The 23,749-nt window shown below is 40.7% G+C and overlaps 2 protein-coding genes across 7 annotated transcripts in view; one reads left to right on the top strand and one right to left on the bottom strand.

Moving 5' to 3' along the window:
• Positions 1-10,048, bottom strand: part of EDRF1 (erythroid differentiation regulatory factor 1) — a 31,980-nt gene extending 21,932 nt beyond the window's left edge. For 2 of the 6 annotated variants that reach the window (XR_014548914.1, XM_083616842.1), the window contains exons 1-8: positions 9,768-10,048; positions 7,623-7,831; positions 6,766-6,832; positions 5,203-5,328; positions 4,639-4,763; positions 2,902-3,058; positions 868-969; positions 470-591 (exon numbers count right to left, since the gene is read on the bottom strand). Coding sequence is in view for 4 of the 6 variants with exons in the window: in XM_083616842.1 (XP_083472968.1) it covers positions 470-591; positions 868-969; positions 2,902-3,058; positions 4,639-4,763; positions 5,203-5,328; positions 6,766-6,832; positions 7,623-7,831; positions 9,768-9,881 (1,022 nt within the window). In the remaining 2 variants the exon portion in view is untranslated. The remainder of the gene's footprint in view (positions 1-469; positions 592-867; positions 970-2,901; positions 3,059-4,638; positions 4,764-5,202; positions 5,329-6,765; positions 6,833-7,622; positions 7,832-9,767) is intronic. The other 4 variants (XR_014548915.1, XM_083616844.1, XM_083616843.1 and 1 more) reach the window with 3 other exon arrangements.
• A 1,243-nt stretch (positions 10,049-11,291) lies between these two features.
• On the top strand, positions 11,292-23,455 carry TEX36 (testis expressed 36). Its single transcript, XM_083617085.1, has 4 exons — positions 11,292-11,444; positions 13,713-13,844; positions 21,179-21,256; positions 22,963-23,455. The coding sequence occupies exons 1-4, from the start codon at positions 11,394-11,396 to the stop codon at positions 23,296-23,298; spliced, it is 597 nt and encodes a 198-aa protein (XP_083473211.1). The 5' UTR covers positions 11,292-11,393; the 3' UTR covers positions 23,299-23,455.
• Positions 23,456-23,749: the final 294 nt, after the last annotated feature.

Genomic DNA, 23,749 nt, shown 5'->3' with positions numbered 1-23,749 from the left:
GCAAATTGCAAATGTGAGATTAATTAAAATATTGTACTTCCAGGTAAGCATGCATAGGACTGTGGCCTTATAAAGTCTTTATAACACTTTACAGATGACGGTTTGTTTAAAGGTTTCAAAATAACTCTGATAACTTCTCAAAGTAGTCAAGTAGTCAAATCAAGATTAAATGTATGGGGCTATAGCCATTACTCAAAGTAGGCCCACTGAAATCATTGGGTCTACTCTAAGTATGGCCACTCTGAGTAGACTCTGGCCCTCAAGTTAGTGGGAACTCAGAATCTTTATCAGACAACAGAACGATTGCCAGAGACGGAATGCTGGTGATAAGTACCCCATAGTATAAACAGTATCCCAGCTCACAAAACCACATTTAATCATCATGCTAGACACACAGAATGAACCAAACAGCAAAATTAGCCTGCTTTATAGAATATGTTGCACTGATTTTAAGTGTTTAGTAATTCACCTGAGACGCAAGCTCACAGCTGGGTATCTTCCTCCTCCAAATATAGGCATATTTGATCCAACCAACATGTGAATATCTTCAAATGTCCACAAGATGTTCCGAACAAAGTCATTTTTAAGACCCTTTAAATGTGCAGAGGAAATAGTGAAGCATTTGAAACCATTCTCTTTACACCAAGAAAAATACAATACAGCCTGCATATATGCAATAAAGAAAATTTCAAGGAAAGAAAATTAAGTACAGCACATAATGACTATGCTGGTCATCCACAATAAAGATCAAGATCACAGATGTCACAAAACAATTGGTACAAGTGAAATTTCTCTCTCAGCTACCCTGTAGATCAAACTGAGTAAGGGGATTGTACTTTTTAGATCAGATGCCACATAAAACCATACCTGACTGTTTCCCCCGTCACTGAACAAAGTAGATAGGTTTTGTTCTTTGGGGACTGAGGACACATCCCCCACTACATATGAGGGTTCAAGAGGCACACTTCCCTGTGAAAAGCACAAGGATATAAGTGATTCTACTGCTGAGAGTAAGTAAGCTTGGTTTAAGTAACGTATGTAGCAGATGATCAAACTGTCAAAGGTTTTATTCACTGTGCAACTACCCTGTGCTGGGGCAAATTACTGAGGTGAATTGGAGTGATTTTACCCCTCCCCAAGTCAGACCACCACTTACAAATCAGATCAGGGCCCCCACAAAACCACTCAGTATTTCTGTTTGTTATATTTCTATGCCTTCCTATTTCTCTATGATTCTCTCCTCTAGGACAATGAGCTTTGCAAGAAAATGCTGCCTGTAGAGCACTGAAGATTTCTGAATTTTTTATTTTTTATTTGTTAAAGATTAGAAGTGGTTGATTTTTTTAAAAAGATTAAAGTTTCATTTGACTTTTTTTTTAAAAAAATCATATGCTACTCTGCTTGAGGGGGGAAATCCTTCAGAGCTGTTCAACAGACAGCATAGGGACAGCTTGATCCTGTAATACATTTTGGAGGATGTGTCCTCCCAACACAAACAAGTACTGGAAAGACTTCTGGCTAGTTTGAAGATTCAAAGTTTTCTAAAGAGTACATACAACACTTAGCCAGCTTTCAATTATTTAAAGATAAGAAACAAACAACCAACTGCTTTCCCCGCCACCCCAAAATGAAACTAATATGGATCTTACACCTTTAGTGGGCCTGATAAAGGCATTTCCCTAATAAGAGTTATGGAGGAATTTATTTTATCTCTCCAACAGAAGCTCCCAGACCTGCAGTTTGGCAAGCTTAATCCATTCTGAAGAAGTCCCTGTGCCTGCAAATTATATTTGCTTCTGGCAAAAGGAAAAAGTTGTATAAAACCCTCATATAGCTCTGGTAAAAGTATTACTCAAAATCTAGTTTGAGCCAGTTGTGCCAAACAAACAAACAAAAAAGCAACAAACGTCAACTCCAACTGCACCACAACAGAAAGCAGAGTCCGTCTTTCTCAAGTCTTCTCTCACAACTTTTTTTCTATGTGAGAAAACTGATCAACAAGCTTTGTCATCTGTGCTGAAACGCATTCGAACCAAACCATAAACAGTACAATCCAAAGCATGCTAACTGAGAAGTACTTCACAGTGACTTCAACAGGACTTTCCCACAACTATGTGTGCATTCAGGACTAGCATCAGGGTTTGTTGTGTTCCCTCTCCCCATGGACAGAGGCAGGCAGCTGCAACTGTTGCTTGCCGCCAAACAGCCACCAAAGTGGACCGTGAAAATGTCTCCTGCAAGGAGCAACCATTACCATCAACAGAGGAAGACAGTAGGAAATCACTAGCTTACTTTGGCAAACAGGTAACCAGCAATAGTGACTAGCAGAAGCCATCCATGCTCCCTCTCAAGTGATAGCTGCTTCTGCTTCTAACAGCCACCACGACTGATTCAGTGGCAGATGAAATAATGGCGGCAGCAGCAGCAGCTACTACTGCTTACCCTCTACTGCTCAGGAAGATGTGCAGGGGGAAGAACTGGAGGAGCCACTGTCACCACCATGGGCAATACACACATTGATGGGAGCAGAGGACAGAAGTTAGGCCCAAACACAATCACCACAAAGGCAGGAACAGCCAGCGGTGGCAGCTAAGACAGTAGAGTCACAGGCTCGCAATAAAGCCTCCATAGGTGCACAGCAATGCTGAACCCTGGTGAACCATATATGCAAGATTGCACTCTAAATATTCGCTCTCAGTTTCGTACCACCTGACCCCTTCTGAATAGTAACTGTTTATGTAAAGTAAATTAAGATTTCATGGGAAACTATTTTACAGTGTTTGGACTGGGCACTGCAAAATAATTGTTTACTCTTCCTTTTAGTATATTGCCACCATCTTTACAAGCATGCCTATGAAGCATCAAGACTGCTTTTCTAAGTAAGGCACCTGCCAAATTAACCTGATTAGAAGCACTTGCATCTTCAGAAAGTGAGGAAGGCATTTCAAAAGGGGCTGGCCAAGAAACCCGTCCTGCTTCGGCAGTTTGATCTTCAGTTGTTTCTTCCTGATGTTGCTCTTCAGGAGGAACAGGCTGAGCAGCTCCATCACCATTGATGCTAACAAAACAGACATTACAATTTTAATCAGAAACTTCTCAACCCGTACCATTTAACATTAAGTATTTGTTTATTGTTACTATTAATATGATATCAAAATCAAACACATCTGGGACTCTTTTCGCATCTTATTATTTGCTATCATCTATTTTGATTTCCGGAAGCAGAGAACAGCAACATTGGGGCTTTTGGCCACCCAATGTGTCTGTCAGTACAGTATTTGTTTTCGCCCCTATGTGGTATATTCTTAAATTTAAATTTTACAAAAAAGAAAATAAAAGAAAACAACTGTAGTATAGTACAGATGAAGATCACAGCAGCATAATGCAATGATTCATGATACAGGTAAGCCCAAATATAGTAGTATATCTTTTGAGTGCAAACAATTCTGAAAAAAGCTAAGAGATGTCAAATATTGAGAGTTCCTTATTTGATTTCTTTTATTTGTTATTAAAATAATGGCCAACACTAAACATCCTGATCTGTTTCCTACAACCTTTCCTTATTTATCCTCAACATTTCCTGACCTGACCCTCCTTTTTTTAATTGCTGTTTTAACAGATTTAATTGCTGTGCTGTTTTTCTGCACATTTTACTTGTGGACGTTCATTTTAATGTTGTGATAAAATTGTTTTATCTTGTGTTTAAATTATGTCCATACCATTTTTATAATTGATTTTATTCTGTAAACTGCATGGAAGCCACCTTGGTAGTTAAGCAGTATATAAATTAACCACCAACAACAATATGGACTTTGCTATTTTCATAGCTGTCACACATGGTTCAATCTTTTTACTGAGCTTTCTACCACAACCGCTGCTAGCTCAGACCCCTTCAGGGTATATGTGAATTGGGGGCGGAGGTTACCCAAATATATATCACTTTACACTCACTGACAATGAACACATTTTCCTCTTGATGCCTATTGATATCCTTTGGAGCTCCTTACAATCCCCTTTTGGTTATTACCATCCTGAATAATGTGGCATCAGCAGCAAACCTGGCCATCTCACTGCTCAGCCCTAACTCAAGATCATTTAATTCCCTTAGGGAAAAAATGGAATTAAAAATAAATCATGTTCAAAACCTGACATTTTAAAGCCCCCCATTTTTTACCACGCAGTTTCAAACACCTGCACACTCATGGGCATTTTAAGCTCTCCCTTTTGCAGCAGGCCCTTGCACTTCTCCAATCTTCTTTTAAAAGTTTATATTCTGCCCCCCCGCCCAAGAAATCCACAGCAGCCTACAACAATATACATTGTGAAAGACAAAAATGAAGGCCCCCCCCTTGAGGATGGGGAATGATCTCTAGTGGCAAACCGCGAGGAATGAGTCAAGAAGATCACTTTGAACTTGCTTTTGTCTGCATTTCAGCTAATGTTCAAGAACAATGAACTGGTTGCTAAATTCCAAAGGGCCAGCCATATTAGTCTTCTGTAGCAAAAAGACTTGTGGCACAAGTTTTGAAAAACTTGTTTTTACTTCAGGTGTAGACACATACCAGGAAAAACACAAAGCAGATCAATTAATTTTGATAAAACAGAACAGAGTTTATGGGGGAAAATTACAAAAGATACCTGTAGTATAAAAATTTGGAAAGTATAGCTTTCTGGTACCAGTGTTCTTTGCTCTTCTTCTTTCGTTGCCACTTCTGATCTATTAATCTCTGGTAGAATTCCTTTAACCATGTCCAATCTCCAGTCTAAGTAATATAAATAAAAAAGCATACAATTAATATTGTAAAGTGTTTTAGTTACCTGACTAAAGATAGTCAATGAATAGGATATTGTATAAAATAAAGCATTTCATACCTATTTTAAAGAGTTACATTTTTACAACTTCAACACCTAAGTTCTTAAATAATTGTTTTAGTGTATATTTCAAAGAACATGATACTTGCATTCCATTTTAAGAAACAGTACTAAATGTAAAACAAAGTGGCTCTATGAAGATCAAGCACTGATGGACATTTTCTGGGTCATAATCCAAGATGTATCAAACTCTCTAGCATAGCTATTGTATTGCTAAGCAGATAGCTACACAACCATAATTCCTATAATGTCCTTGAGGGAAAAGGCAACATTAAACAAGAAATAGAAACACTATACGGCCAAAGAAATAACTACGACAAAGTTTATCACCTGTGATGATCTCATAAAGAGCTCTTGAATATCTAGATCATCTAGTAAGAGAGTCCTCCCAATCCGGTGTACTGCCATACTGACATGAGATTTGCTGTATGGTATCTTAAGAAGCTTTTTAATATTCTGCAGAGTGAAAGATAGACAAACCTTTCCGTTCATTTTCAAACATTAAAGTACATTTTCTACATGGGTCAAAATGGACAGTAATACATTTAATAAAAGCATCAACCTTAGACCACAGTTATCAAATCATATACAGTGATACCTTGGTACTCGAACGACTTGGCTCCCAAACAAATTGGCTCCCGAATGTCGCAAACCTGGAAGTGTTTCAGTTTTGCAAAGATTTTTCGGAAGCTGAACTTCCGACACGGCTTCCGTTTGAGTGCAGGAAGCTCCTGCAGCCAATCGGAAGCCGTGCCTTGGTTTTTGAATGGTTTCAGGAGTCGAACAGACTCCCAGAGTGGATTAGGTTCGAGAACCAAGGTACCACTGTATCTTAGGGTGGTTCAATGTGTGGCTGAAGGACCGCGTGCCTTTTTGGCGGCCCTCAGCAACATTTCACACACACACAGCCTGGGGGGTGGGGTGTCAAAGCTGCCATTGCAACACACTCCTCCACTCACAACAAGGTAGTGTGTGGCCTGCAGGTTCTATGTCAAAGTACTCTTGCGGCCCACTTGGTATAAAAAGTTGGGCTGCTCTGATATATCTCAATCAAACTGGCAATATGGAAATCAATTGGCAAACCAGAAACAGACAGTAGAAGATCTCCAGTGTCCGATGAGTGGACTTCTGCTCATGCAACAGAATTTACTCTTCTCTGTCCCACCCACCCTATCCAAATATACTTCAATTAACTATGGTTTGACAGGATGTCTGAGTTGGCAGATGACAGTTATGTGTCCTTGCTGGAGTGCTGATCAAATTAAAAATGAAGTAAAAAAAAGCAGCCATGAAACATAGCTTGTCGGAATATGAGAGAGGTCAAACCATGGTTTGGGGTGAGGTAATGTCAGAGTTGAAAAACTGATGCATCAACTTTTGATGGGTGGGGAAAGAAGAGTTTCTAATCCTCCTGTCTGTAATCTTCTAATCCTCACCTGGTAAAGTGATACGGGAGAATGCAGACAGAAGGAGGAATCACAAACATCACCAACACGTACACTTCTATTTACAGAAGCTTTGCTTGATGCAAGCCCCTTGAATGAACAGAATGGCACTTTTGTATCCAACCCATTGTATAATAGATGACACTTACGCATTCTTAAATTAAATGCCATGCACTACACCACTATTCTTCTAAAAAGCAATATAAAATCTCAATACTGACATAAGTACACCTTTCATGCTGTCAGCACATTTTGAGCTTGCTGATACGATACATTAATGCAGGTAAAATTGTTGAATAAAAGTAAAGCATATAATTATCAAACTCACAACCCAGTTCATTATGGCTATTCATCAAAGGGCTCTCTTTTGCAAGGGTAAGAACTTTAAAAAACTTAATTTCATTAATAACAACTTTGAGTTAAGTCTTTATTTGCAATGTATACATACCTCAGAATCAGATACAACATCCACATCATTTCCAATTGAGTCAATAAAATCGTACGCCATGCCAAAGCTATTTTTAAAAATAAAAAATGTAAAGTGTAACATTAAAAGTAACTAGAATTGCATTCTATTGAAGCAGAATTGTATTAAAGTACTGTATAAATAAATATATTTATAGGTACATGTCAAATCATCATTACAAATCTATTACATAGCAAGATTTTCCTCTCTCTTAGTGTTGGATCCAGATATCCTTGAGTGGAACTCAACTCATGAAAGGGTAAAATGATATTTTTGCCAAAATCACTTGGGTCAGAGGACCTGAGGACTTTCTGGAACAAAGTGTGATGCCACAGGGAGCAGTAAAAATAGCTTCTCCATAATTCTGTAAGCAAAAGCATCTGCTGGATTCACAGACTCTTTTGTAAATGAAAAGAAAAGCTTCCCTTGCCAAATAGTTGATAGGAAATAGGATACACAAATACTACCTAACTAGCTTCATTTTTTAAAAAAATAAGAAAATTAAAATGTTTGATATTTTGATTTTATGAAAGTATGTATGTTATCATTTTTTTAATAGTTAAGTACTCTGACTAACTTGTCACATTTCTTTAAGTAGTATTTAGATAGATAGATAGATAGATTCTTTATTGTCATTACACACGTGCAACATTGCACAAGTGCAACGAAATTGGATGCCATCCCTTAAAAACAACAAAAGCAAAACAACAACAACAACCCACAAACCACATTCCAGCCACACCCACACCCACACCCATCATTTCATTATTTGCTTTTAATAAAACTTGGGCAACTTTTCTATAGGCTGAGTGGGGATAAATAATATTTCCAATATTTACCTTGAAAATGGCTTGCCCTTCTTGCTATTACCAAGAATAGTTGCCCCTGCTGGTCCCAGTTTGGCACTTTCACGTAACCAATTCGCTGGCGGAAGTTTCAGATCAGTCTTCTCTTGAAGGCGGGCAAATGCTGCTTGTGGTGGAGCAGATGAATACTTTACCACAGCACTGCTCTTCACTTCATTGCCCCCAAGAAACAGCACAGAACCCTAGTTTGCACAAACAATAAATAGTTTGGTTAGAATAAGGAGATCAGAGTACAATTACAGGTATTATAACATCCTGCTTGTATTATATTTTCCCATTCAATAAAAAGTCCTGCATGCCCAAACTCTGCCCAGACAATCTACCAACTATATTTATAATGGCTTGTTTTTTAAAGTTTAGATCAGGGGTCAGCAAACTTTTTCAGCAGGGGGCTGGTCCAATGTCCCTCAGACCTTGTGGGGGGGCCGGCCTATATTTGGCGGTGGGGAATGAACATATTCCTATGCTCCACAAATAACCCAGAGATGCATTTTAAATAAAAGCACACATTCTACTCATGTAAAAACACGCTGATTCCAGGACCGTCCGCGGGCTGGATTTAGAAGGTGATTGGGTGATCTTGCCCCCAGGCCTTAGTTTGCCTACCCATGGTTTAGAGGCAGCTTTGTATGAATGTATCATGTTTTCCTACAACTACATTTGAGAAATGGTGCACACCAAATTTTCTCATGATCTCCTTTCTTGTGTACTTTGCACCTAAAGAAGCAATAATTTATAGTATGTGGGTGGAACAAGAGTGACCCACTGCAGCCATTCAAAGTCTATGAGAAACCCACACAAATCACTCTCACTCCAAGGTTCAGAGAAAACTCATCCCCTGTAGGAATGCCTTTAACTCCCTTGTCTGGTGAGTGCTGAACTAAGGCAAGGACACCCCAACACATAATAATTTAGTGTTTCCATTTCACAGCGCTTCCTTCTTTCGTAAAAAGATCCCCCACAAAATACAAAGTAGAAAGGTCCTCATCAAACCAATAATGAAGAGAGCGGTTGTTATTTGTGCAACCTCAGAAAGATTTCATGCATTCACCAATGTACAGTGGTGAAAAGATGTTACGTAGGCATTCCAATCGTATTGTTCAGCTAAGTGATGCGAGTCACAACCTTCAATAAAGAAGCTAACCCATGAGCCTAACTCCTTGGCAAGGCTGCCCTGCACCTCCAGCTGCTATGGGCCTGTATGGCACCAAACTTCCCTAAGGAAGTAAGACCTTTCAGGGGTGGGGAGAGGGCAAACATGGCAAAACCGCCTCCCCAACATGAGGTGCCCTACATAGTGCGTAGCTGTCAACTTTCAGATTTGAAAATAAGGGATCAGCAGCCTCACCTGGCCCGGGGGCAGTCTACGGGATATCTAACAATCCGGGATAGCAGCGGGAAACGGTGCTGGAACAAGGGAATTTCCCGCAAAAGAGGGGAAGGTTGACAGCTATAACATAGTGCTATGGCCACTGTGCTGTGTGTCTACTAATCACAATGCAAGATTACAATGAGCAAAGCAGGGACAACCACCAAGACGCACCTAAAGCCATTTCAGGAATGCCATTTAGTACACTCACAGGGCTACAGAACAAAAATAGCTCCGTCTTTAAAAGGAACAGTTTTGTTACACAATCGCTGTGTATTCTTTTGACCATTCGGTATCGGTCCTTTCACAGCATCCCCCTTCCTACTCTTACCCACTTACCAGCTGCCAGAAGTGAACTCAAAAACGGTACAAGGGGAACCATGACAGGAAAAGGGGGCGGGAGACACGAAAGGGGTGGCAGGGAGAGACGGCATTAGAAATTCGTCACTTCGCTTATTTGGAGGCAGAGCTGAAAGTGAACTCTGACTTCAACTCTCTCTCTCTCCCAGGAGGGTCCCAACCTTGAACTCGAAGCGTGTGAGGAGAAATTCAAGCATTGCCCCCTCTCCTTTCCTTTAAGACAGCGACGGGGGGGGGGAGGGTCCCACACGCGGGTTCCACGTGAATTTGGCAACGTGGGTAAGTGACTATGGCGGGGAGACACCGAAAGCACCGAGGCCAGGGAGGGTGCGCTGTGTGGGAGCGCGCGCGCGTAAAGGTCAACAGCCGCCTACGCGGAGTGAGGGTACCTGATTCGGCTCTTCTCGCTCCCCCTTCAGCGACGCCGGGCCAGGCGAGGGTGCCCCCGGGTCGCTTTTCCCCGCTAGGCCCGACTCAGCCCCTGCTCCCCGGGGGTCCCCCATTCGCTTCGCTCCTTCGGCAGCGGCGACCGCCGTGACAACCGGAAGTTCACTGGCTTCCCTGAGAGGAGATTCCGGCGACCTAGGAAGAAAACCGGAAAGAGCTCGACGCTACCACGCACACCTACGCTCCGCCCCCTCCCTTCCGTCGCTGCGCTAACTTCGTTTCCTTGCTAGGCTACTCACTAAACAACAGAGGGCAGGCTCGCGTGAAAGAACTCTCGCGAGATCTCTTAGGGAGCGGATCAACTCTCAGTTTGGTTCGGAGAGAGAGGATTGGTTAAAACGTGGAGGCGGAGCCAAAAGCTCAATTGTAGTAGGCTCAAAATTGGAGCCTCGCCAATTGACAGTGGTTGCTTCTTAGTAGTTTTTTTCCAGAACTCAAACCCAAGACACTCCTATGAATCCTGGGAAATGTAGATTTGAAGGGGAAACTGTAAAGGCTGCTATGGGCTGAGCAGCAGTGAGGTTGATTCCACCTGTGCCTTCTGCCCACAGAGCTTGTGTGTGTTCAAATTTTAAGTGGAAATAATTAATGCTCGCTCTCTATATCATTTCTTGTGTGGGGGGGATCTTCTGTGAAATTGGGCGAATGAAAGAAGTGCCGCCTTGTGCTGAGACAGTGCATGGTGGATTCTCAACCACTCACCCCCAAACATGTAATATCCAAGGCCACGCCAAACTGGCTAGTTAGGAGTGTCAGAAGGGCAGCCCATTGGACTACCCAGCTTTGTACTGTCCGCACACCCTCTCCAGGGGTTACAGTCTCCGAGCGCTGCAAAGCAGGTGCTCTAGCACAGGTCCTTCCCTTACAAATGAAGTGAGGGTCCAATCGTTATGCTTTTGAGTAAAGGGCTGGGCTAGCTGCACTTCTCTGTGGTTTCAGTGAGCTCTAAACATGAATGTTTTGCATGCAGAGCAGGGTTGCATGCGTGAAAACTTTCACAGCAGTTGGGTCTACTCCCCAGTCCATCTGTCAACAAACTGCAATTCATATGCATGCGGTTAGCCCTCGTGGTTCTTTGCATTCAGCTGTGTAAAGAGATGCTAAAAGATGTGGCTAATGCATTGAATGCGAGGTTCGCCCGCTCCCCTATTCAGATGAATGAAGGAGACCCTTCCCCCGGGCTCTCACCCACCCCTCCGCTTCTAAATCCACCCGCGTCGGTGTGGCAATAAATTATAAATCTGCGTGTTTCAACTTCCAGTGTGCCTAGTCGAAGTCAGTGCTGCCTCTTAAAAGCCGGGAAACTAATAAAGAGAAGAGGCGCTGGCCTTTCTTGAAATAATTCATTGCTGGGCGAGCTACGGAGGGCGTTTCTCCACCCGGCCGCGTGTAGGGTGGGTGATGGAGGGAGTCCCCGGCGCAGAAGACGTGAGCTAGACAGTAGTGACCATGGCAACGAGAGCCGCCTCAGCCTCCTGGAGGGGCCGCTCTCCCTTCCGGCTCCCTCGCGGAGCTGAACCCCGCCAGACTACAGCAGGACTCGGGGCGCGCTGGGTCGTGGGGAGGCCATGCCCAAGGGGAGGCGGGCCAACCCCAGCACCGCGCGGGATGGCGCCTGGGTAAGGCGAAGCCCTTAGAGAAGGAGCCTCTGAGCAGCTCTGCTGGCGTTGGCTGCCTCCTTTCTCTTCACCGGTCGGCGGCGGGTGTTTGTGTGTGAAGGGAAGGGAGAGAAAGGCATAGCCCAACGTCTCAGGTTGCAGCCTGTTGCTTATTTCGTCTTAGTGCTAAATTCCACTAGGAAACAAGGATGGAGTAGTGCAGCTAAGTACTTAGACCTTCACCTATAACGGTCTTGGGGGGCGGGGTGTGTGTGGCGGTTTTATAAGGCCATGTATATTACTTAAAGGTGTGAAATTTAAGCACACAACATTTATTTTCAAACGAATACACCAATCCACGGACTTCTACATTCCTGTTAAGTTAGAGCAAAATTCATGTGCAGACCCTGATCTAAAAAACCCCCAATGATACTATGAACTTGTGCAGTTTTGCATTTTGAACTCGCTTTAAATTGTAGCACCACCTTGGCTGACAGTTCTTTGAACAGCCCTGAGACTTCTGGGTATAGGGCAGTATATAAATTCAATTTGCTCTGACGCTAAACACACTTTATTGGAAACAAGCATCCTTTTGTTGCAGAAAGGGATACTATAATGTTAAAGTAAAAGTAATGAAATGAGAATATGTAACCATGTATATAACTGGCTACCTCTGACAGGATGGGGTGCCACCTGCAGCTATGAGTATCTGCTTTGCTGTGCCCTGATACCCACATGCTCATCCAGGGGTTGATGTGGGGCCTGTTTGCCATTATCTTCATCACTCTGCCATTTTCTGGATTGTCATTCAGGGCCCTCTGGGCTGTGAGGCCCTAGACTTTGGGGCCCCAAAGTCCAGCCTTACCTTCACCAATATAAGGAACCATTCCTTTAAATAAGGGACAGGTAATAACAATAACAGGTAATAACAATAACAAAAGGGGCACGGGTGGCGCTGTGGGTTAAACCACAGAGCCTAGGACTTGCCGATCAGACGGTTGGCGGTTCGAATCCCCGCAACAGGGTGAGCTCCCGTTGCTTGGTCCCTGCTCCTGCCAACCTAGCAGTTCGAAAGCATGCCAATGCAAGTAGATAAATAGGTACCACTCTGGCAGGAAGGTAAACAGCATTTCCGTGTGCTGCTCTGGTTCACCAGAAGCGGCTTAGTCATGCTGGCCACATGACCCAGAAGCTGTACGCCAGCTCCCTCGGCCAATAAAGCGAGATGAGCGCCGCAACCCTAGAGTCGGCCACGACTGGACCTAATGGTCATGGGTCCCTTTACCTTTACAGGATAAATGGAAGTGTGGACAAATCCTGTAAGAAATCAAGTGTTGGTGGTTGCTTTGGATTTGTTGTCATCATGAAAGTCAAGGATTTCTTAGACTGGTTTCTACAGCTGTATTTTCTACAATAATCTTATCAAAGGTGCACCCTTTCCCCTAATAACAACAACACACACAAAGCAACCCCCCTCCCTTTTTGGGTGCATTTCTATTTTTTCTCTTCCCCTGCTAACACCCAGGTTTACTTGTCTAAATATTTGTCTTCTCCAAAATTTTACTGCCCAGTTAGTATGCTGCTCTTTCCCCCCCCCCCCCATTTGCCGAGAAAACACCTCATTACCTTTGTCACTGCTGGCAGTCATATAATGGACAGAAGCATAACAGCATCTGAAGTGTCCATGACAACTTCTGCCATAATAAATTTGTTAGTCTTTAAGGTGCCATAAGAGTTTTTGATTTTTGTTGTTGCTGCAAGTTATTAACATGGCTACCCTTTGGGAAAATATTTTGAAGTTCTAAACTGAAGTGACAGTACAAGGAAGTGTTCTTAGCTCTAGTATCGATTCTTCAGTTCATCCTGAAGCGGTTAATAATATGCAGAGCAGGTTTATGACATCACTGTCTGGATCTCTCCTGAAACATGTGTACACTGCAATAACATTGAAAACCCTGTTCCTACTTAAGGTCACTCTTCCACTAGAGTGGACCAGAATTGCAGCCCTGCCAATTGAATAGGCTTGCCATTTATTATGAAATTTATGTGCGTTCTACTGCTTTCATCCATATATTTAAATTACCTACCCAAGCTTTGAAAACAGGAATTATATTTTATTTTGCATTTGATATTTGGTTTGTTAAGTGAAAGTAGAGTGGGATTCTTGCTTCTTAATGGAGCCTCTAGGTGTTGCTGCAATACAAATAATACAAACTTGCTTCTACTTTTTATATTTTGTTATGTTTTTATGTTTTCTTTATATTTTTGTTTCTTTTTTATGTTTCACAGTTTGCACAGTCTGGAAAGCTGCAAATATTTCCTGAATCTCTTACAGCCTCTATGCAAAAACAGATACTAAATTTAGAAGCTACTAATCAAATCAACAATAGATTGCCACAGATGTACAAAGTTCGGGAGAAGGTCAGTAAACATTCTTGCATTCATGAGTGTCAATTTGATGTATGAATGTTTGTGACTACTTGCTAGACTGATTATTTATTAGGTAAAAAAACTAAATTAGCTTCAGTTTTAAGAACTGTAAACGTAACTTTCTACCCATATTATTAATCTTGTAATATTCTGGGCATATGTTGCATGTTATTAATTGTACACTGTAAAGTATTACAGAAGTTTTAACTTACAATTTCACTTTTGACCGCACAAATGTAGTTTTGTCCAGTTTATATGCTATAGTATTATACATGTTGATAGTAAAATGTAATAAAATGACTTTTATTTCATATAGGGCTGTCTTAATTTTGTTTTTTATGTCCTTAAGACAGATATTATTGGACTAAATTTTTCAACATCCCTGACCTTTGGCCATCTGCTTGGGGCTGATGGGAGTTAGGAGTCTAACAACAGCTAGAGCAGGCATAGGCAAACTTGGCCCTCCAGATGTTTTGGGACTACAACTCCCATCATCCCTAGCCAACAGGACCAGTGGTCAGGGATGATGGGAGTTGTAGTCCCAAAACATCTGGAGGGCCACAGGTCTTCCATCCCTGCTCTAAGTAGCTCTTATTCAGTACATTATATAAGCCCATCAGAATCTAGCTTCTAATGTATCTTACTGGCATGGCAGTCTGGATCTAAAGAAAAAATATATATTAATAAAATAATCTATTAGGTTATAAATTAAAACATCTTGTTAAATATCTGAATATTTTAGAGATGGTACAGGCAATATTTTTTGTCATGGAAACTGGTCTGTATTTTCTCAGGCACAGGTTCATGTGGATAAAAATAGCATCTGAACTGGGCAATCACTGATATGATTTTCATGACCATGATGCTATGTCCACCTCAACTTTCCTGAGCAGTGGAAGTTCTAGGGCACAATGCTTATGTGGGTTCTGTTTCCTTTGAAAGGAGATCACTGGAAGCTTATGGGGTTTTGTAATATTTGAGTTCATGTACAAATATAGAGGTTAAAAGTAGGTAGAGGCACAGATTAAACATGCAGATAGACAATCAAATCCACTGCTCCATATAGACCTCCAGAGAGAGGCAACTCTGATGCTGTTAGTAGAGCTAACATAAGCTATCTATCTCAATGCATGTTCTCCTCTCAGGGTGTATATTATAAGGTGCATTCAATGCTGGATGCAGGTGCCTTATTGTGGTGCTGTACACCTGTCGTCCCCATGTCATCCTCATTTTGTTGTTGTTGTTAATGATTTCATAAAAATTAAATGGAGAGGTGTATCACTTCTTCCAACAGAACAGAAAAGAAAAATAGAGAGAAAGCACTATTGATAAAACAACTGTGTTTGTAGAACTGGAATAATTAAAAAAAACCACAATAACAGTCATACTGTACAAAAACCAATGAACCTCTTGACCTATGATTGCTTTCCAGTATATCCATTTTGTATGCTTTACATGGATATAAAAATTCTTCAGATTACTGAACAAATAGCAAGAATTAGACAGTTAGAGGGTATCTTTCTTATTTAACTGCATATAATTAAAAACATTTGCAAATTATTTGAATAATTGCAGCAAATTGCAAGACACAGATGGCAGACAGGATAAACTATTTTTCAAATATTATTAATTTACTTTTTTTAAAAAAAGCAACCACCTATAATTGCAAACAAATGGACCAGGAAATAATGTCATTTGATGAAGGAAAAAGCACATAAATATGGGCTTCCTTAAATATGAGCTGCACAGATTGCCTTGCATTCTGAATGTATGTATGCATGCATGTATACTATTTATTAGCTGATCTTCTGCTTAAACTCTCACAGTGCCTTACAGAATAAAACAATGAAAGCAATAGAATAACATGCAATAAAACATCTACAGATTAGAAGTTGAGACAGAGAATAATAAAATACCAGCATAAACATATAACACAATCTTAGACACATCTACTCTGAAGTAAGTCCCATTTATTGCAATATATATTCAATTCAATAGAGCATTTCTTCCTGGAAAGTATTGCAGGTGAAGAGGCTTAAAAGTCCCCAGCTAGTCCTGGGTTTTCACCTGGGGCTTAAAAGAAAACAAAGATGCCTGTCTTCCGTCACTACCTACCATGTTTGAAATGCAGAGAGAGAGAGAGATTGGTGTATTTAAGACAATTTGGATTATAGATACAGATACCCACCTCTGAGAACATTAGGTATATTAAGATTTTGCAGAAGGGTTTGAATCTGAAGAAATTCAGAATTCAGTGAGATTGAGGGGAAAGCCAAGGAGTATGAGGCAGAGTCCCTTGATAGAGAGTACAGAGAGCTTTCCAATCCCATCACCAAAGCCTGAAAGAGCAAAGGGGCTTCTCTCCTCATGGGTCTGAAGATTCTGGAAGGCTGTTTGGGCACTACAGCTACAATGGCTACCATGTTTACAACTTCCCTCACAACCATTCTATGCCCCGGCCAACTAGGCTGAGCCAAGAGGAGCTAGAGTAGGGTGTGCTCATGACTAGCAATCCCTCTGCTCAGGACCCAAAGCAGAACCTCAAATGTCAGCGGGTTCATGTGGGAAAAGATGGTTCTTCAGTTATGTGACCAATTTGTCTGTTCATTCTTGTTGTAGATTGTATAATGTAGAGGAAGGGAAATAGATGGATTTCACAACTAACTTTCAGCAGTCCAAGTTTTTAAGCATAAGAATACATGGCTGTGCCATTCTATTTTATTAAGATGGCTAACTCTTTTCTGAATGCACAAGAACAGACATAAGAAATGAGTCTCATTATTTCTGTATGTAATATTAATTTAGGAGGCATGCCTTCTGTGTTTTTCAAACGTATTTCAAGGATGGGGTTAAATATCACTGTTTCCTTCCCAGTAGAGTGATTTAGTGAAGCTATGAGGGTACATCCCAGAGGTTTTGGTTTTATTTCCTACACTTCAAGCAGCTGCAGACTTTGTAATCAACAGTGGTATCCTTCAAAAGGGAAAAATTAGCAACTTGAAGGGAATTTGTTCAACTGAAGTAAAACTTGAATGGAATATGCTCTTGCTGAACATCAAACCCAAGTAATGCAACCTTTCACAGGATAGTTCTCTTTGAGAATAAAAAACTGTTTTTTTGTTTTGTTTCCAACCTACTACATGTTAAGTTTAATTGGATTCTTTCTTAGTCTGGTGTTTGCTGAGCTCACGGTAACAGCAACTATGTTTTAGAAACAGGAATAGAGCAAAAAGCTAAAGATCTGTGTCTGAGGGTGGAGGGGGATTTATATTTCTAAACCATCTGTCATTTTGGCCACTGATTAAAAGAGGCTATTAAGCCATTGGTCTATTATGTTCTGATCTGGCTTTAATTAGTGTGACATCTATTTATTTCTGTTGTTTGTTTTTTTTCCACTGTTTAGGAATATTCTGAGAAGTATGTATGATCCTTTTATGATGAACTAAAATAGAATAGACATGTCAGAATGAGCAGATTGCCATTAGGTGGTATATGATGTCACAAAAACACAGTGTGAGAGACTTGACTTTACTTGAACAATTTTTGAATAACTGCTGGAGAAGGCTTTTCTCCAGTTTAAAAGAAACTGGAAGCTAACTGTGGGCAACAGCTGACTGTCTAATCTCTCCCTGTGAGGCACCACTCTAGCTGTGAGATTAATTAACTTGCTTAGAGGGAGCACTACAGCATTTCCTTAGTTGTATCACATTGTTCTTACTTTTGTTGCAGTCTTGCAAATGGTTTCAAGTATAGCTGAATTATTTAATCATTAAGACTGAGTGAATTCACTTACTACATACATAAACTGGGGTCCAAAGGTGGAACTAGTTCCATGTACCCAAGGGGCATTTATACTTGTATTTCCCAAAAAACAAAATAAAACAGCCTGCATAGCAGGCAGTTTTTAAAACTGAGGGGACTTTCAAAAGCCGTTTGTGATATGACATGGGGATCTGTTCAAAGAAAAAGCACAAGTCAAAAATTCCCCAGGGTGTACCCAAGTCCTTGGGGATGCCTAAAGTAGCTCTTTGAATCCTGGTATTTCCCATAGTACATTTTAAATAAGTCTTTTAGTTATGTGTTAGAGGGCCTAGAAATGTTCGTGGATATAACTGCACCCGGTGGATCAAAAAAAAAAAAAAAAAAAAGGATCTCTGAAATTTTTGACATCTTCTATCAGTTAATTCTGGTCATCGATTACAGTGGTATTAGGGTAGATATCTAGGCTGGCAGAGCAGATCTTGTCATTTTTTTCGGTTTACCTAGATCCTTCTTTGAAAATTGTAAAACCAGACTCATGGTCTAAAATAGAGAATATGCTGAGAAGTGTTAGGTGGGGCCTGAAAGAAAGGTTTCTCAGTTAAATGTGTTATCTGATCTTTGCTTTCCAATGCATGTTAGAGAACAGAAACTCTTTATTTCTGGAATTCTGTCAATCTGGCAGGCTGAAATAGGTGAAGCTGGCAATATTCAGATAAATAAATTTTTCGTGTGCACAATATTCGCAATTATAAGCAAACATTTTTGCAGTTGAAACAATCAAAATATAATGTTGGAATGCTATTGACTTCTTAGGAAATTTTAAGAATTGTTATTAGTAGACTGACCCTACAGCAAAACCAACATCTGCCTTTGCAGTTTTGTTGCCCTCCCAGCAGTAAAGTAAAAAGCAAAATAATATATGAATAAGCAAGAGATAACATGGCAGCACCAGAAGCCATTGCCACAGGGCCCCCCCCCAGAAATTGCCACAGGCCCTCCCAGAAATGTTACTATTGTGCACCAACCATAGCCACATTAGATGGGCGCAGAAGGCACAAGTCACTGCATGGTGATGGTCCACACACCTTCACATGTAAAAACAAAATCCCATACACGAATCATCCAGGAAGAGCTGACAATGCAATGCCCAGTTCAGCTTCCATATGTCAAGATCAGTGTACCTCCAGTGCCACAATCAAGTGAAACCTCATAAGATGCAGCACATACCAGAGGGGTCAGGGCCTCCTGTAGGAAACCCCAACACTTCACTGAAGGAAAACACTTGTTCAGGAAACCTGCAGAATCAGGGGACCTGATGCATCCCAATTAAATTTACCACCTGGCTCTGGACCCTTCACAGTCTTCTCTGGGATCTCAAGAACAGAAATGGGAATGAATAAACGTGAAAGCTCAAGCTAAACAGTGCAGGAATTCATTGTTAAGATATGCTTAGAATCAAGACCTCGTTAGTACGCCAGTCTTACTACCAGTGTTAGAAACTAGGAGCTAAATGGCACCTTAAACCTAGGTTGTGGGCGCACAACGGAATGTCTAGGTGCACTTTTTTATAACAAGAATACAAAGCTGAAAGTGAATGAACTGCAGCCAAAAATCTTATGTTCATTTTTCACATGGTCTAGTCCTCACAGCAAAAAACATAGTCATGCTTCCCTTGCGCGCACCCTTAATATTCTTATGAAGGTCCCACAAAATGCTGCCTTTCTGTAAGGCCAGCTGAGAGGCAGAACCTATCAGCTTGCCTGACGCTGCAGTGATCTTGGAAGTCGAGCCGGCAAGAATTTCTTTTCCAACGCCCCCAGCGCCAGCAGTGGCAGCTGTAATCTGAAATCTTAGGTGCAGTACTGCACCCAGAGCTCGGAAATTGCTCACGCTAATTCAATTCCCAGTTGCAAAATGCGCCCAGAACAATGGGAGTTTCGAATGCTGCTTACAACAAAAACCCTCAGTTGCTGCCTGTAAGCTGTTAGTGGAACAACTGTAAGGGTTTGTTCCTTATCAATCATCTAGACAGGCTGCTGTTCAACACTTGGCTCTCTTATGTATTAATCTTTCCAGTAGCACTGGAGAACTTCCCTGCTGGTCAGTAATCTAGTTGTCAGTCATCTTGCTTGCTTGCTGCCTTGCTCCCATGCCTATGCTGAAAGTCCATGGATTGCAATGGATAGAAGAGCAATAATTGATTTCTCATGCTACAATATTTCCTGCAGACTACAGTTTGAATCCTGTAGCTTTCCAAACACTGATGGCACTAGCTTAATTTGCTACATCCCTTTTGCCAGGTAAAAATCCAGGACCACAGAGGGAAGGAGAGAGTTCTAACCTAATCATAGCAGTCAGTTCTATAGAACAGGACCATAGAACACGGGGAGCACATAGGCAACAAGCCTCCTAGGAAAAACCAAGTCTCACACAGCACTATCAGTGATTCCACAGAGGCATCAATGCACCAACTCTGTACCAATGTCTGTGTGATGGAAGTGTACATTTTGCAAGGGAGAGGACTACATACACATACTACAAGATACATATATACTACAACAGCAAGCTCACAGTCCAGCCAATCTCAGTGGGAAAGAAATGGAATGAGAATAAGTGGGTTTTGGAAATACATTGCAATGATTTTTGATTTTTTATTAGAAGGCGAAACTTACTTTTGGGGGGTCCTGCTAGCAAGAAATAGCAAATAGCTAGAAACAGCCATTTTAAAAGTTATTTTGAAACATAAAAGTGCAAACTAGCTGTGGTCTTTCATCTCATGATAAATTATGGGAGGGGCTGTGAGCTGGATAAATTGTCTCGTTTGTTCTTTTCATCCCCCAAATTAAGGATTTTGTAGCAGGGTGCTGCACTACTTGGCTATTTGGTTCCCTCTAACTCTGTAGTTCCGAATTAAGACTCTTAAAACTGTTTTGTTCTTTATTTGCATTTTGTTGAGTCTGCAGGAGGCAGTTGGCTTTCACTTCACTAGATCACAGAAAATCTTTAGAGACTAGCTTTCCTGGCTGTCGCTTAATATGAGATGCCAGAACTTGGAAACTAACTGTAATAAAATTTAACATGTGTACTTGTGCTTGCTATATTTGAGACTTAGCCATTTTCAATATATAGTCGGTAATTTGATATAATATATAGCATATAATATATAGCATCTTCTCAGTGGGTGGCACTGAGCTCATAAATCTCAAGTTGATTCAATTACGAGTTTCCTTTTGAAGTCCAGCTTTCATTAGCTGTAGACTCAGCACTAAAAGAAATCTTGGTATTTGTCTAAAAATTTGTGCCTCTATAAATAAAACTGATCTAATTCAAAAGTTTGGTTACTTATGTAAGTGTGTAGATGACTAGGAGAGATTAAATTCTCTTATAAATTTAGTGTATAATGTAATCAATCTGTATTCTTTACTAACAAACTACCAACAAAGAAACACATTACATATAGGCATGTTTACATGAATGTAATATTCGGTTTTGTTGAATATGAAAGCTACAGCAATACTGCACATGCATAACAATTATTATATTTTTCTTGTTTCTATTTTTAGAAACCAGTAAACACATTTCCATTTTCAATCCATGATAATAGACATTGTTTATTGAATGTCGGAGAGTACTTGGATTCTGTAAGTATTGTGTTTTTTGCTTGGGGCAAGGGGCTCTTTCTTTTAAGAGTTGCTGTCTCTTTTCCAAGTGAGCAAATTCATTCTCCCTTTTGTAGTATCCCACTTTCAAATGATAGTAGAATTGATGTAAAAAAGAGTGAAAGGCAGAACTGATGACAAACAGATAAAAATACATAGATAAGACATAGCAATTTAAACAAAACGATTAAAGCAACATAAAATCAATCAGAATAACCTCTGCTGCTCCTTGCTAGAAAAATAATTTGTCTAATGCATCAAGATCCTACTTAATTAGAAGCTGGGCTAAAAAGTTTTTAGCTGGTACCTACAACCAGTAGTAGCACCATCTAGCTTTCCAGATATAGGACATTACATAGTTTGGTAGGTACCACTGGGAAGGCCTTTTCATTAGTTGTAGAGGTATGACCTTCACTCAAAGATGGTCTGACAAGTAGGCACCCCCAGCAAATCTTAATGGCCAGGTGCAGTTTACAGGAAGATGAACCTAGGTCCTCAGTAATTTGGAGCGTTATTAAGTGGCTTCAAAACTTTGGCTCAGTATAAGACAGGCAGCCAATGTAGGTTCTTCAAAATGGGTTTTATAAGAGTACAACTAGACAAGCGAGTCAATACTATTGTCACAGGATTCTGTACCAGCTACAGTTCACAAATCATTTTCACAGGCAGCTCCAGGTAGAGCACATTAAGTATTCTGGAAGTTACCAGGTCACTGTGGCTGAGCTATCTGTCCAGGAGTGGCCTTAGAGAGTAGATCAGCCATACACTAGCTTCCACTAACCAAGATGAGACCAAGAACACCCACATATTGTGCACAAGTTCCATCAGAAGGAATGCAGCTCTCGCCATAATAGGCCATCTACCAAATTCCTGGCTTTAAGGACAACCTACCCAAAAGACATCTGTCTTTTGGGTATTCAGCTTCAGTTTATTGGTCCCATCACTTCCTCCAGAGAGCAGTCTGATGCAATGCTAAAGTGTGATAAATTTTAACGGGTTTGCTTGTTTATTTATGTTTATATCTTGTCTCGTTGCAACATTTAAGACAGATTGCTTGCCCTTAACATAGCTCTTAGAAGTGCACAATAAGTGTCCTTAATCCGAAGAATGGAAATAAATGCTTGCTTTTATGAATTATATAGCTGTCCAGCCTAACCTTGATCAAAATGTCAGACTCAATGGTGTCAGTAAGGGCTACCTCACACATTGCTGTAGAAGCAGGTCAGCATTAAAATGTAGGGTGGAGTTCAATGCTAGGCCTACTTAGAGTAAACTCATCAAAATTAATGAGTATGACTAAGTTTGGTCTATTCATTTCAGTAGGTTTACTCTGCATAGAAATTAGTTGAATTCCACGCACAGTGTATATTTGTGTCTACTTCACACTGAGTGAGGCAACTCTACATCTTTTTTCACTATGGAAAATTAAATTGGCCTTGGTTCCCTGATGTGTGATTCAGTGATGTACACAACTGTGCTTCAAGTTTGTTGACGTGTATTCGCTTCTCCTGTATATCAGATGAGAATGATATCTTTAGAAATTAATTGTTTATCTTCAATTATCAAGATGCGCTCCCAAATATGCTAATAAAACATTCTGTGATGGTTCTGTAATTAGGGTATATTGTTAGCTACCTTAAACAGTGAGAAAAACCTGAAGTATATGTGTTTTCTTTCATCTCTTTTAGGGACTAGGACTAAGGAAATTTCAACGCGAGACATGCCAACACCATTCAGAAAGCTACCTTTTTTTGGCCCATGAACCCATTCCAAGCAGTACTGACAAGCATACCATTTATCAGACTTCATTTGTCGAGTATCCAAATACCAAGCGGTCCATTCTGGGGCGATTTCCCAAAAGCCATGCAGAAAGGTCCTTTGCTTTAAATTCTTCAGCTGCAAACGATTATCTGTGGTTTTCAAAAGGCCATGCCAATCCTAATATTTCAGCTCCTGTCAGGCCTGAGAGAAGCTCTCTCTCTGAGCCTCAGCAACTTTTACCTGCTGAACATTCAACAGAATAAATTTTCCATGTGAAGATGCTACTAAACCACATTCCAGTGTGGATTTACAATGGGCTTTTAAAGATTAGCAAACACCACCTTTATCATTCTACTTTTTCCCCCCTGGATGTGAAATTATTTTAAGAAGCTAAGTGGCATTAAAGCAACAGGAATTGGATGAGTGGTTGCATTTATACAGCTGGGTGTTGTTTTTTTAAAAAAGGATCAGTGTATTTGGAAAAGGGAAACACATTTTATGTTTGCCTTGAATATAAAATAACTTTAGTTTTCGCTCTAAAACATCAAGATTTTTCACCGTGTCTCTGGAGGCTTGAGCTATCTCTACCTCCATCTGGCAATCGGTTTAACAACCTGTGTGAATACATGGGATGTTGCCCATGCCTCTGTCATGTCCCTGCCAGGATGAGATGTGTCGGTAAAGATAGCATCTGATCAATCATCTTTAAAGCTG

Source organism: Podarcis filfolensis, assembly GCF_964270895.1.
Source record: "Podarcis filfolensis genome assembly, chromosome: 5".
NCBI classification, from domain to species: domain Eukaryota; kingdom Metazoa; phylum Chordata; class Lepidosauria; order Squamata; family Lacertidae; genus Podarcis; species Podarcis filfolensis.
The sequence above is the reverse complement of the archived record's forward strand: the minus strand, read 5'-3'. Positions and strand labels throughout refer to the sequence as shown.